Genomic DNA, 12,347 nt, shown 5'->3' with positions numbered 1-12,347 from the left:
CTTGAGAAAAATGTGTATTGCTTCAAAAACAAGATAAAAAAATTTTACTTTCATAGTAAACTCTACCTGCTGGTCTTGCATCAAGGTCTGACAAATATTGACACTGAAATCAAGCTGTTTCTTTAGCTGATTGATTTGTTCTTGCCATTGTTCTTTCTCTTCTACGTAAGAGAGTTCTGACACCCAACGAAGGTTTTCCTGCCGTTGCATGCTGATATTCTGTTGTCTTGTTTTGGCTAAAGGACGATAATTTCCATCTGCTGAAAAAGGGCGATTGTTCTTCCACCTAACACAAGATTTAAAGCATTAGGTCATCATATGTAATTATTTGATTTTTAAAATCCAGCAATAAACCCTGATACCCTGGCCCACAGGCCAGTATTCTTTTTTTTTAATGCTTTTTCGTGAGGAAGATTGGCCCTGAGCTAACATCTGCTGCCGATCTTCCTTTTTTTGGCCTCCCTAAAGTCCCTGTACATGGTTGTATATCCTAGTTGTAAGTCCTTCTAGTTCTTCTGTGTGGGGTGCCACCACAGCATGGCTTGATGAACGGTGTGCAGGTCCATGCCCAGAATTTGAACCAGCGAACCCTGGGCCGCCAAAGCAGAGTGCACAAACTTAACCACTTGGCCATGGGGTCAGCCCCTCTCTTTTTAAGTTCAAAGGACTTTAAAAGCATGGAAAATTGGGGCCAGCCCCATGGCTGAGTGGTTAAAGTTCCATGCGTTCTGCTTCAGCGGCCTGGGTTTGTGGGTTCAGATCCTGGGTGTGGACCTACTCCACTCATCAGCCATGCTGAAGAGGTATCCCAAACACAAAATAGAGGAAGACTGGCATGGACCTTAGCTCAGGGCTAATCTGCCTCAAAACAAAAAGAGGCAGATTGGCAATGGATGTTAGTTCAGGGCACATCTTCCTCACTAAAAAAAAAAGTATGGAAATAGAGATGGGAAACGTTCCAGATTTCTAGCCTTGTATCATTTTTTATTCTCTTCCAGTCTTTTTTCCTTTATGTTTTACACAGAAGTGTCCACATAATTTTGTATCCTATGATTTTTAATTTTTGCTTAATTCCCCAAAACAGGGGAGAAGATCAAAGCTTACGAATCTTGATCCAGTCTAGGTGGAATGTATCTTGGCAACACTCTTGTGGTATAATAAAAAATATATTTGGTCTTTGTCCTAGGTTCCTGGCACACAGCTCCTAAAACTCTATCTCCTAAGTACAGGAGTGTCTTTGTTATTTATAATGAGCCCCTTTCAACCATACCTGAGTTTATGCTAACAACTCTTGGCAAGACCTAGATAGTTTCATGATGGGGGCTGGTTGCCAGAAAAACCAAGCAGGTGATTAGAGGGTGGGAACTTTTAGCCCCATGTCCTAACCTCCAGGGAGGGGAGGGGCCAGAGATTGAGTTTAATCACCAGTGGCCAGTAAATTTAATCAATTGTGCCTATGAAATGAAACCTCCATAAAAACCCCTAAACAAGGCAGTTAGGAGACCTTCTGGGTTGGTGAACAACTGAAGTTCTGGGAAGGTGGTCAGCCGCCAGAGGGCGCATGGAAGAAGCTCTGTGCCACTCCCCAACTCATACCTTGGCCTATGCACCTCCTCAATTTGGCTGTTGCTGAGTTGTATCCTTTATAAGAAACCAGTAAACACAAGTGTTTTCCTAAGTTCTGTGAATTGTTTTAGCAAATTATGGAACCTGAAGAGGGGTTGTGGAACCCCAAAATTTGTAGCCAAGTCAGACATAAGTGTGGGTACCCTGGGGACGTGGGACTTGCAACTGGCATCTGAAGTGGGGGCAGGCTTATGTGACTGAGTCCCTTAACTTGTGGGGTCTGCCCTAGCTCCAAGTAGTTAGTGTCAGAACTGAATTAAATTGTAAGATACTCAGTTGGTCCAGAGAATCAGAGAATTGCTTGGTGTCAGAAAGACCCAAGACTCTTCAAATCAAGCAAAAAATTGAAACAGTGAAACTAACCTATTTTTAGTTTCCTTTACATTATAAGAGTTATGATTCACACTGTTAGGAGGATACATGGAAGAGTTATCATTGGAACTAGCATCTTGCTCTTCTTCTTCCTCCTCTTCATCTGTCCGAACAATTCCTTCAGAAAGGTAACCATCTTCATCTCCTTCTTCATCTAGTGCACACTGGGTAGAACCTCCCCAAGTTGCCATTGTTCTAGAGATTAAGAGACAAAAACCAAGAGATCATTCTGGAGATGAGCTAAATACTTTACCATCTACTATGTACCAGACATTGTACCAAATATATACATGTACGCATGTATGTATATGCACATATGTGTATATATAAAATTTCATTTAATCACAGTAACTACAAGATGGGTGGTACTCTCCCTACTGCTGTTATACAAAATATATTTACTCTGCCTTTCAGAAAATAATTCTTCAAATAACTTAAAATAGTAATCACATCCCCTGGAACCCTTTTCCTAAACTAAATCCCCCTCAACTTTCAACTTTTCCTTGAGTGACAGTTTTCTAGATCAGAGCTGTCCAACAGATAACTTTCTGCAATGGTAGTAATGATCTATATCTGTGCTGTCCATACAGTGACCACTAGGTACACATGACTAATGAGCACTTAAAATATGCCTGGTGTGACAGAGAAAATGAATTTTTAATTCTATTTAATTTTAATTTAAATAGCCACCTATATCTAGTGGCTGCCATACTGGAAAGCAGAATTCTAGATCTATGGTTCTAAAACCTAGATGCTTATCAAAACTTTTTAAAAACTTTTTTAAAGTACAGATAGTTGTGGTACTCAAAATAGAATAAAATATTATAGATATAGTGTGATCAATAAAAAGCATACTGAGACTCCCAGAACAGAAAAAGTTCTTCTAAGAGGAAGAAAGAGAAGGGGCTTGGTGCAATGTTCCAGAAATGCCATCTGAGGATATTAAAAGGTGAGGTCACAACAAATTTGGGTTTCAAAATTTTAGATGTGAATACTACTATATAGATAAGTAATTAACTGATCTTACAGATAACCAACTCTTTTAGAAATCTTCTTTTTTTTTTAAGATATGCTTTTTTTTTGGTGAGGAAAATTGGCCCTGAACTAACATCTGTTGCCAATCTTCCTCTTTTTTTTTTCCTCCTCAAAGCCCCAGTACATAGTTGTATATCCTACTTGTAAGTCATTCTAGTTGTTCTACGTGGGATGCTGCCACAGCACGGCTTGATGAGTGGTGTGTAGGTCCATGTCCAGGATCCAAACCAGCAAACCCCAGGCCACTAAAGCAGAGTGCACAAACTTAACCACTCAGTCACAGGGCCAGCCCCCAGAAATACTCTAAATGCAGAAATCTCAAACTTAAATCCTAAAAACTAAATGTTTTACATAATGTTTTAAGATCCTTAGGAAACTTAACAAGCAGCAGATGCTCAATTTAAATTAAAAAGTGCTTATTTCTGCCTGATAGAAAAGCACTACAAAGTATCAAGCATTTTCTTTTTATAAGCTGAAAACTAAGAAAATAAGGTTTATATACTCAGGAAAATCTGTATCACCGTTTAATCAAGTGTGTTAGTAATTAAAAAAAGACAGACGGTTGATGCTATGCGAAGTTAGAATAGAAAGCACCTGGATTTAGTTAAACTGACTCATAAAGGTCATGCTTAAACTAGCCTCACTGAAACAGATTTGTGCTGTGAAGTAGAGGGGAAATGACGCTACCTATCCCACAGGCCTTAGGTAGGTGATGTTAAAAAAAAATGACTCAAACAATTCTCTTACTTTTCTGTTCTACTTTGCTGAGGAGTACACAGGTTCTCAGATGCATCACTTCTCAGAGAAACAGCCACTGGAGATGCAGTTTCACCTAGACCTTGCCTCCTCTGATGTTCAGCCATCAGAGCTTCAAGTTGCTTTCTTCTCTGTCGCAGCTCTTCCCTTAACATTTCATGTCTTCGCATTTCTGACCATAGCTATTATTTTAAAAATCAAAGTCAAGTTACTGTAAATATCTGGATTTGTTTTAGCCTTAAAGAATAACAGGTTAATCCTGTCAATACCAACAAACATTTCTATTCTCACTCTATCCTTTTTACATGAAGGTTAAAATATCCATAAATAAGAAAAAAATCAGGCAATCATTAATTCTTAATGAAAACAAAAATATTTCAACTATCTAGAAAAAGAAGAATAATGTTTTCTACAGATCACATGTAAACAAAATGCTAAAAGATAATTCTTTCTAATTGAGATGATTACTATTTGCTGCAGCTATCCTTTACCTATAATTCTGCCAAATATTTGCTAATAAAGAGCAAGACTATTCTGAAAAGATCCCAATTTAATTACTTTTGGAAAAAGTTATTTCTTCTCCCAACTAAAAGACATAAAACAGGCTACATTTAAAAACACATTTTGCAGATAATCAATACTCCTTGTTAAGATATGACTTGACTCAGGAACAACAGGGTACAATGTACAATACCTCATTATCTACTACTGAAGAATCTTCAGGCTCAAAAACAGATTTGCTTGTACTGGTTTCATTTTCATTAACAGTTGGGGTTGAAGTAACAGCTGGAATATATTTTTTTGTGGGACAATTACCGGCACTAGTGGCTGACAGCTAAAAAAGGGTTGGTAAAAACTATTATGAATTAAAGCAGTTATGTTAATTTCATAAAAGCAGTTATTTTACTACTTCTCTAGGGCTCTAGTACCATACCTAATTTGTCATTACCAGACCTTAACTGCCATCATGATCCAAAGAAAACCTGACACATGAAAACACAGGCTAAAGTCAACGAGTAGTAACCAACCCTCAGCAACAATAGAGACAAAAGGGATAAAATGTTATTGCGGAAAATTTCATATACTCAACCCACTCTGGCATATATTCCTCTGGATGTTATTTAAATTGGAGACAAGGGAAAAGGATTAAACTGAAAAAGGTTAAGAGTCTAGAAAATAAACTTATATTAGAAACATCATTTGATGTGTTTCCCTTTCTTTGAAAACAAAACCTAACTGAAGAATAAAGCTAACCAATAAATTTTAAGAAAAATCTCAAAAAGAATTGATATTCCCTTCCCATGTTAACCCTACTCCTGGTTACCTGACATGGTCAAGGATTGCTCATTCTCTGTTCAATCTCAAAGACCCATACACAGGGGGCTATTTAATAAGCAAAGGTATATACATTTAATATTCAAGGGGCTATTTAATAAGCAAAGGTATATACATTTAATATTCAAACTACAAATAAAATATCTTAATTCCCTTAGGTAACTCACAATGGCTTAAGAGCTTTATTATGTAATTTTGGGCCAGTAAAAGATGGAAATGATAGTCCCTTAATTGCAAAGTTCAAACGAGAATATTTTAATATAATAAATAGCTATAAATATTCATATTCTGAACCTATAACTAGCTAGCCCAATGAGTGAAAAAATGGAAACAGAGTCAATTCCTAAGTGCTATCTTTCATAGTATAAATGTACAACCCTAACCCATTTTATTAGTTCATCCATTTCATTAATCATAAAATTAATAAATATAAATGTCACATCAGTACTAGAAAAAGACAAAGAGTACTGTCAATTGACATTAGGTTTTAAACATCTTTTTTCAGACAAAATGGAAAGAAAAACATTTCCTAATTACCTGTAGGTCAGGACATGCCTTTTGCAATGCTTGAATTTTCTCTTGAATCTCAATCAGTTTCTTTCTTTCCTCCTGCAATTGTTTGAGCTCTCTCTGTTGCTGCTGTAGTTTAGCCTCATAAAATTTCTCTCTATAATTAAATTGACATATTTGTGGACCCCAGTAAATCTGATGATAGCATTAAGCACGAATAATACAGCACACCTATCTGAGTACCTTCTCTGTAACAGGTGCTAAATTTTCATTAAACGAAAGCCATAAGCTTAACATACCTTGCCTTTTCATTTACTCCAGCATCTTTCTGTGTTTTACTGGCATTTCCTCTAGTGTTATTTGCATTTTGTTTGGTGTCTTCTTCTGCTGGGTAGAAATCATCCAAATTTGAAGTATGGGCAGACATAACTCCTTGGTCTGCTGCATCATCATCCTAAAACACCATCATTATATTAAAATTATCTTCATATCTAAAGGATTATCCAATTCATATAATTAGTAAATACCACTAGTCTATAAAATTCACATAACATAAAAATTAAAGCAGTAGATTTTTAGAGAACACTGAAGTTCATCCTTTATCGATGGCAGGAAATGAAGTGCTAAAACTGAAAACAGTATATTTAAAATTTAAGCTGCCAATTACCCAGTCATGAGAAATATTAAGTTGCTTTTTCTTATCTTGACCAGAGACCAAGCTACCAAACAATAACTATCTAGTGGATATGAAGAAGATAAAAAATATACCATTGGAGCTGGGACTCTTGATATTAGTTAATTTTTCTTAAGGTATAATTTTAAATTAACAACTTCAAATGATTAATATCCAGTGTCACTTGCTCTGATTAAAATTTTCCATTTCCTTACTTTGGCCTTTAGTTTGCCAAACAAGTACCAATGTTCACAATACAAAAAATAGTGAGAATATAGCATCTCAAATCTGTCATGACTACTGGAAAAACAACTAAAGTTCATATCTTCCTAACAGCAGATCTATATCTTCTGTTGAAATCAATGTATTTATTAAAATGGGGGGTTGTGGGTGAACTACTGCCTTTTCTTAAAAACATTTAACTCTACATATTTTATATTTACCCTTGGTTCTCTGAAGATCTCAACTGAAACTTTAACCTTTGGACATATCACTCTAATAAAACTGTAATTATAAAATTGTCTAATCAATTTTAAGTTTGTAGAAATGGTAGTATTTGGTCTTTGCATCAATGTGAAAAATAATCTAATTCATTACTAGTATGAATAGGAAGATCAGAAAGAAACTGACTCAAGTTGGAAATGAAGAATATAAAAGCTAAATCATGAGGCATTTTCACATAATAAGTAGAAAAATTAACGTATGAGAAAAAAATGCAAAACAAAACTGCCTCAAGTTTCAGATGGTAGTATGGAAGAGACTAAACAACTGAAATGATACAAACTCCAACACTAAAAGAAAGTTAAGAAAGTAACTGACTAAACAATTATTGTTTTAACACACACTGCATCAGAGACTAAGGAACTAAGAGAGAGACATCTGGAGACTTATAAGATACAGAGGTTTCATAAGGGCCATAAAAGTCGTCCAGAGGGGCCAGCCCCGTGGCCAAGTGGTTAAGTTTGCACGCTCCACTTCCTGAGGCCTAGGGTTTCACCGGTTCGGATCCTGGGCACGGACACGGCACCACTCACCAGGCCATGTTGAGGCGGTGTCCCACGTGCCACAAACTAAAAATACACAACTATGTGCTGGGGGGATTTGGGGAGGAAAAAAAAAGATTGGCAACAGTTGTTAGCTCAGGTGCCAATCTTTAAAAAAAAAAAAAAGTCGTCCAGAATAATCTAATTAGGAAGAGTAGTAATAGTTTTATATAATCATGGTAACTGTCTAACTGTTTAGACCTTCTCCCAGGTCTCTTGGGAAATAGGATACAAGTAAAAGTTAAAATAAGAAAAAAGACAACTACCCTTAGTAAAATAAATAAAACTCATCGACCTTAAACTGATGTAAAAAACTTGGGGATTTGGGTCCTTCTTTTAACAGTTCTCTTTCAGTAGGAGGCCCCTTAATCCCTCTGCATTACAGTTTTATCATTTCTCATATAAATATTTCAGATCTTAGAACAGTCCTTGAAGCAAAAGAGCTTCACTATAGGCCTGAACATAAGCTGAGTCATGTGTAAGCCACCAAGTCATTCATCATTTCTGATCTATTATTCCCACTTTTGGCAATACATCTGAAGAAAGGAATCAAAGAAAAAGTGGGAAAGTAATAAACAAGTACAATGATGTTTGAGATGGCACAACCTACTACTATTTGCTTTGGAAGCTGTTTTAATTTTTTCAAATGGTAGTACAGTCACATGATCAAAGTTCAAAAAGTAAAAAAGACATGTAGAAAGTCTCCTTTTCATCCCTGTCCCCCAACTGATTCCTCTCTCCACAGGTAACGAATGTTACCAGTTTATGTAGCCTTCTACAGATATACTTTGAATGTATAAGCAAAAATGTACGTGTGTATAAAGAAGTGTTAAGTTACATAATATCATGTTCATATGTGCAAATGGCTTTTTAAAATTTATGACTAATAGTTTGAACTTTACTTATCTGGCCTTGCTGAATAAAACATCATACGGTTTTCCTTTCACATCAAGTGATTTAAGATCTCAGGCTCTGGTATAAGAGAGTCTCAATTCTGGCTCTGACAACACTATAACCTGGGTCAGCTAACATCTCTTTAACATGCTGAATTCTGCCTCACTGAGATATCACGAGTTCTACATGATATAAGACTGGGGTGTCCAGCAAAACAACAAACAAACATGTTTTTGTAATAAAGTTATATTAGAACATAGCAATGCTCACATATTTATGTATTGTCTATTTGGCTGCTTTTGCATTGAGTAGTTGTGACAGAGAATATATGGCCCACAGAGCCTAAAATATTTACTAACTCACCCTTAATAGAGAAAGTCTGCTGATCTCTGATACATGGCATGTAAAGTGCTAAGATTTAAACCTGGCACTCAGTAAGAACTCAATAAATGTGTATTAGTATGATTATACCAACAGAATTATCAAACACATACATAAATCTTACCTTCTAAATAAGACTGGACTATTTGACAAAATGTTTTTTAAAAACCTAGCAGTATTTACCTGTACCATAGCAACAAGATCTTGTAACTGTCTAAGTTTCTGTTTCGCAGCCATAAGTCTACTGATCTTCTGTTCAAATTCGGCATCTTCTGGAGCCTCATCAACCAGACTGCTCCTATGACTAGATAATGAAGCTCCACTGACTCCCTCATCTTCCGCTTCTTCCTCCTCTTCCTCATCATCTTCACCTTGTGCAACATGAATCCCCTGTTCTCCTTCTCTATTATATCGACAATCTGCTGAAAACATATATTATTGAAATCAATAATTTATTAAACTTAAGTTTATTAAATTAATTATTAGTTTAATAAACTTAAGAAAAGTACTAATGAAAATCTACTTCCCAAGTAAAATACAGCAAAATTATCTGTGAATAGTCAATCATACCTAAAGAAGGAGGCATGTTTAGAGCCCTTATGTTGGCAGCAGATCTGTTGTTAATTTCACAATTAGAATTAACTGATCTCCCATCTCTATTATTAGAAACACACTGTGCATTAGAATTACTATTTACTTCGTTCCAGGTGGCAGCTACTTGTGGATTTCTAAAAGAAAGAAAAGAGCCTGAAGTTATTTAAGGTAAAAAAAAATAAATTTACATCAAAAGTCTTAGGATTGCTGATAAAATAATTCCAAACTATGAACATCACTGGCTATTTCCCCACTTAGAGCCCAACTCGGAATAACTGGCTCTTGCTTTTCATTAACCTCTGCTATTTGGAAATTTAAGAATAAAAACATATGAAAAGTCAAAATTACACCTAAAAGAGGTAGGAAAATGTTAAGTTAGATACTTCTTATGATTTACTTGCATTTGATCTAACAAACAGCCAATTTACTAAACTACTGTATTCAATACCTCCCTATATGCATTTCTTTAGAGGGCGAGTAAGATTATACCAACAAAAATATTGTACTTACAGAAGCAAAGTTAAATAAAAGGCAAATAGCACTCTAATGAGGTTCTTTTTTGTTCCATATTAAAACTATTAAGTTAAGATGAATACGTTAGAAAAACAAACTTAGAAATAAGTTTTTACCGAATGTTAGTAACAGGTTCAGAATTTTCATGCTCAGAATCATATTCTGACTCTTCAGTCTCTTCATCTTTTGTGTTTTCATTTACAGCATCTGTCATCATATCTGATGTCTGTTCATAATAATGAACTAACTCTCTTAGTTCATTCAATCTCTTTCGAACTTCATTTAACTTCCTGATAAACAACAAAAGGTACATATATATAACATTCATACTAATTTTGGCAAAACAAAGCACGTATTATTTTCATATAATAGCAGCCAGCAGTAACAAAATTTAGATCTAATCAAATATCCAGGGGATATGACTGTAAAGTAATGAATTTAATTGCACGTACAGCTTACTCAAAATCTCATTCCTTTATTTTCTTATGTTACGCTAGGGACAAAAGCTTAAGCAAACCAGTTTCAAGTATTAAAATTAAGGTATAAATGTTAACAGCTTAAAACTCAATGTTGAAAATATTCCTAGGTTTCTCAAAAATGTGCAGTACTAAATATTCAATTTAAACACTACCTCTCAGACAAATCAGGTATGCAGGCTTTACTGAGCATTTACAGAAGTTCCCAATTTGTCTACAACATATAGAGATCTATAAAGTATATAATATATTTACGAAAAATAATAATTGTTCAGTTTTTACTAAACGTCAAGAACTATGCCAATGTTTTTTACTTCTATAAAACATGTTAGTGAACAGGTATATTATCATCCCTATTTTGCAAATGAAGAAAATGAGGCTCAGTAAGGGTAAGGTGTTTGACCACCGTCACACAGCCTCGTGAGACACAACTGCAGGGCTGTCTGACTCTAGAGTCTGGGTTCTAAACCATTTGAATATAGATATCTTTTAACTGTAGCCCCAGCTACTGCTAATCCTTTATCTGGAAAACAGGAAAACATCAGCTTACAGAAATTGACCTGTGTTATGTCACATTTCTCCCGGACAACTCAAAGAATGCACATATTACACAGACACACTTCTACCACTGTTATCACTTAAGAATATCAAATAAATTCAACTTTTCCAGAAATTCAACAATCAAAGTAAAAAACCCAGGATTTATCCCCATTACTCAATTCTAATCTATGTAAACAACGTTTGTAAAAATGTTTTACTGGAGTTTTTCAGTTGGATTTAGATGGCCTTCACTTTCACTCTCATTCTGAGAAACTAGAGAAGCAGCCGGATAAGGAACAGATGATGTGAGACTATTGGATTCTCCGTTGACAACTGGTGCTAAGCCTACAGGAGCAGACGGAGCTGAAGATGTAATTCTCTGATCCACACTCCTTTGTGGAGAGACTGAAGAAGGCACAACTACAAACAAAAAAGACCAGTTACCATAAACAAATAAATATGGCATCAAACAACACTTATCCAAAGTTTGCTTGGATATAGAAAAACAAAAAGTAAAAACCATTAACATCTTAAATTCTGCAGATTTAAATTTTAGAAACTTAAGGATATAACATCCAGGCCACCTGTTTATTAACATGTCCTTCAACCAAACAGAGTTAAAACAGACAGGAAAGAATAAGGAAAGACAAGATGGAAATTGACAAGAACTCTATCTTGAAAAAGTAACTAGAGCACTCCTCTGATAAACTTGGTTCTAGGTTAGGTTCAGCAGGGCCACTATGTATGATGTTCAGTATACCATCTACAAACTTTCACAGGGCAGCCATAGCAGGTTAGCTCCCTAAGAGTGTTCTAAATCCACAGCTCAAAGGAATGATATCTGGTCTCCAAGATGGAACTTTTCTTGTTCCAAAGGTTAAAGCAAAATTGCTAAAGTGACTGTGGTACATCCATCCAAGAAATACTACTCAGCAATAAAATTTTCTAATTAGATGATGGCTAATCCTATACAGTCCTTGAATTATATTTTAATCACTTTTCTGTCCACACAGATCAGACAAAGATATGCTATGCCTTCAAGGGCAATGAATGAAGATTAAGAAACTTTCTTTGCACTTCTCTTTCTCCCACCACTTTAAAACTATTGTCTTTTATCTCTTTCTCACGACCACCATTATTCGTTGCTCACATTATCAGTTGCTATAGCTGATTGCCAGTAGTCCTTCTATCCTATTCCTTGACTGTTCTACCTTTTGCTGCTGCTTTCACACTGTTTCCTAACTGGAAAGAAAATGATTTTTTAGAGTCATCAGTAGGCAGAGTGCTACTGTCTTTAAAGCCTTGAGTGCAAATTTTAAGTTTTTCTTAGTTGAGTTTACCTGTTTAGGAAGGATAAGAATTGGGGTTAGTTTATGCTCTAGAGGAGGAGGAGACCAGCAGGGATCAGGGAAAAGAAAGGACTATCTTTCAGGGGAGAAACAGTAAGGTTCTTTTGGGTTGACAGAGAAATAGGAGATGGGTGAAGAACAAAGAACAGGGACTCCAGAGATGATGTTTGTATCCTTTGGCGTTTCTTTAATAAGAGAGGAGCTGGAATGCTGAAGAAGAATGACCAGTTGCAGTTGACCCCACGGACTC

At 35.7% G+C, this 12,347-nt stretch overlaps 1 protein-coding gene across 50 annotated transcripts in view; it reads right to left on the bottom strand.

Moving 5' to 3' along the window:
• Window positions 1-12,347, bottom strand: part of PCM1 (pericentriolar material 1) — an 84,082-nt gene that overhangs the window by 43,432 nt on the left and 28,303 nt on the right. For 28 of the 50 annotated variants that reach the window (XM_070499689.1, XM_070499677.1, XM_070499703.1 and 25 more), the window contains 10 exons: window positions 10,967-11,168; window positions 9,849-10,022; window positions 9,196-9,353; window positions 8,809-9,044; window positions 5,934-6,088; window positions 5,662-5,791; window positions 4,484-4,624; window positions 3,781-3,971; window positions 1,990-2,193; window positions 67-286 (listed from right to left, as the gene is read on the bottom strand). In XM_070499689.1, coding sequence (XP_070355790.1) covers window positions 67-286; window positions 1,990-2,193; window positions 3,781-3,971; window positions 4,484-4,624; window positions 5,662-5,791; window positions 5,934-6,088; window positions 8,809-9,044; window positions 9,196-9,353; window positions 9,849-10,022; window positions 10,967-11,168 — 1,811 coding nt within the window. Of the gene's footprint in view, window positions 1-66; window positions 287-1,989; window positions 2,194-3,780; window positions 3,972-4,483; window positions 4,625-5,661; window positions 5,792-5,933; window positions 6,089-8,808; window positions 9,048-9,195; window positions 9,354-9,848; window positions 10,023-10,966; window positions 11,169-12,347 lie in introns of all 50 variants that reach the window. The other 22 variants (XM_044760417.2, XM_044760416.2, XM_070499674.1 and 19 more) reach the window with 1 other exon arrangement.

Source organism: Equus asinus, chromosome 27 (assembly GCF_041296235.1).
Source record: "Equus asinus isolate D_3611 breed Donkey chromosome 27, EquAss-T2T_v2, whole genome shotgun sequence".
Taxonomy (NCBI): Eukaryota; Metazoa; Chordata; class Mammalia; order Perissodactyla; family Equidae; genus Equus; species Equus asinus.
The sequence above is the reverse complement of the archived record's forward strand: the minus strand, read 5'-3'. Positions and strand labels throughout refer to the sequence as shown.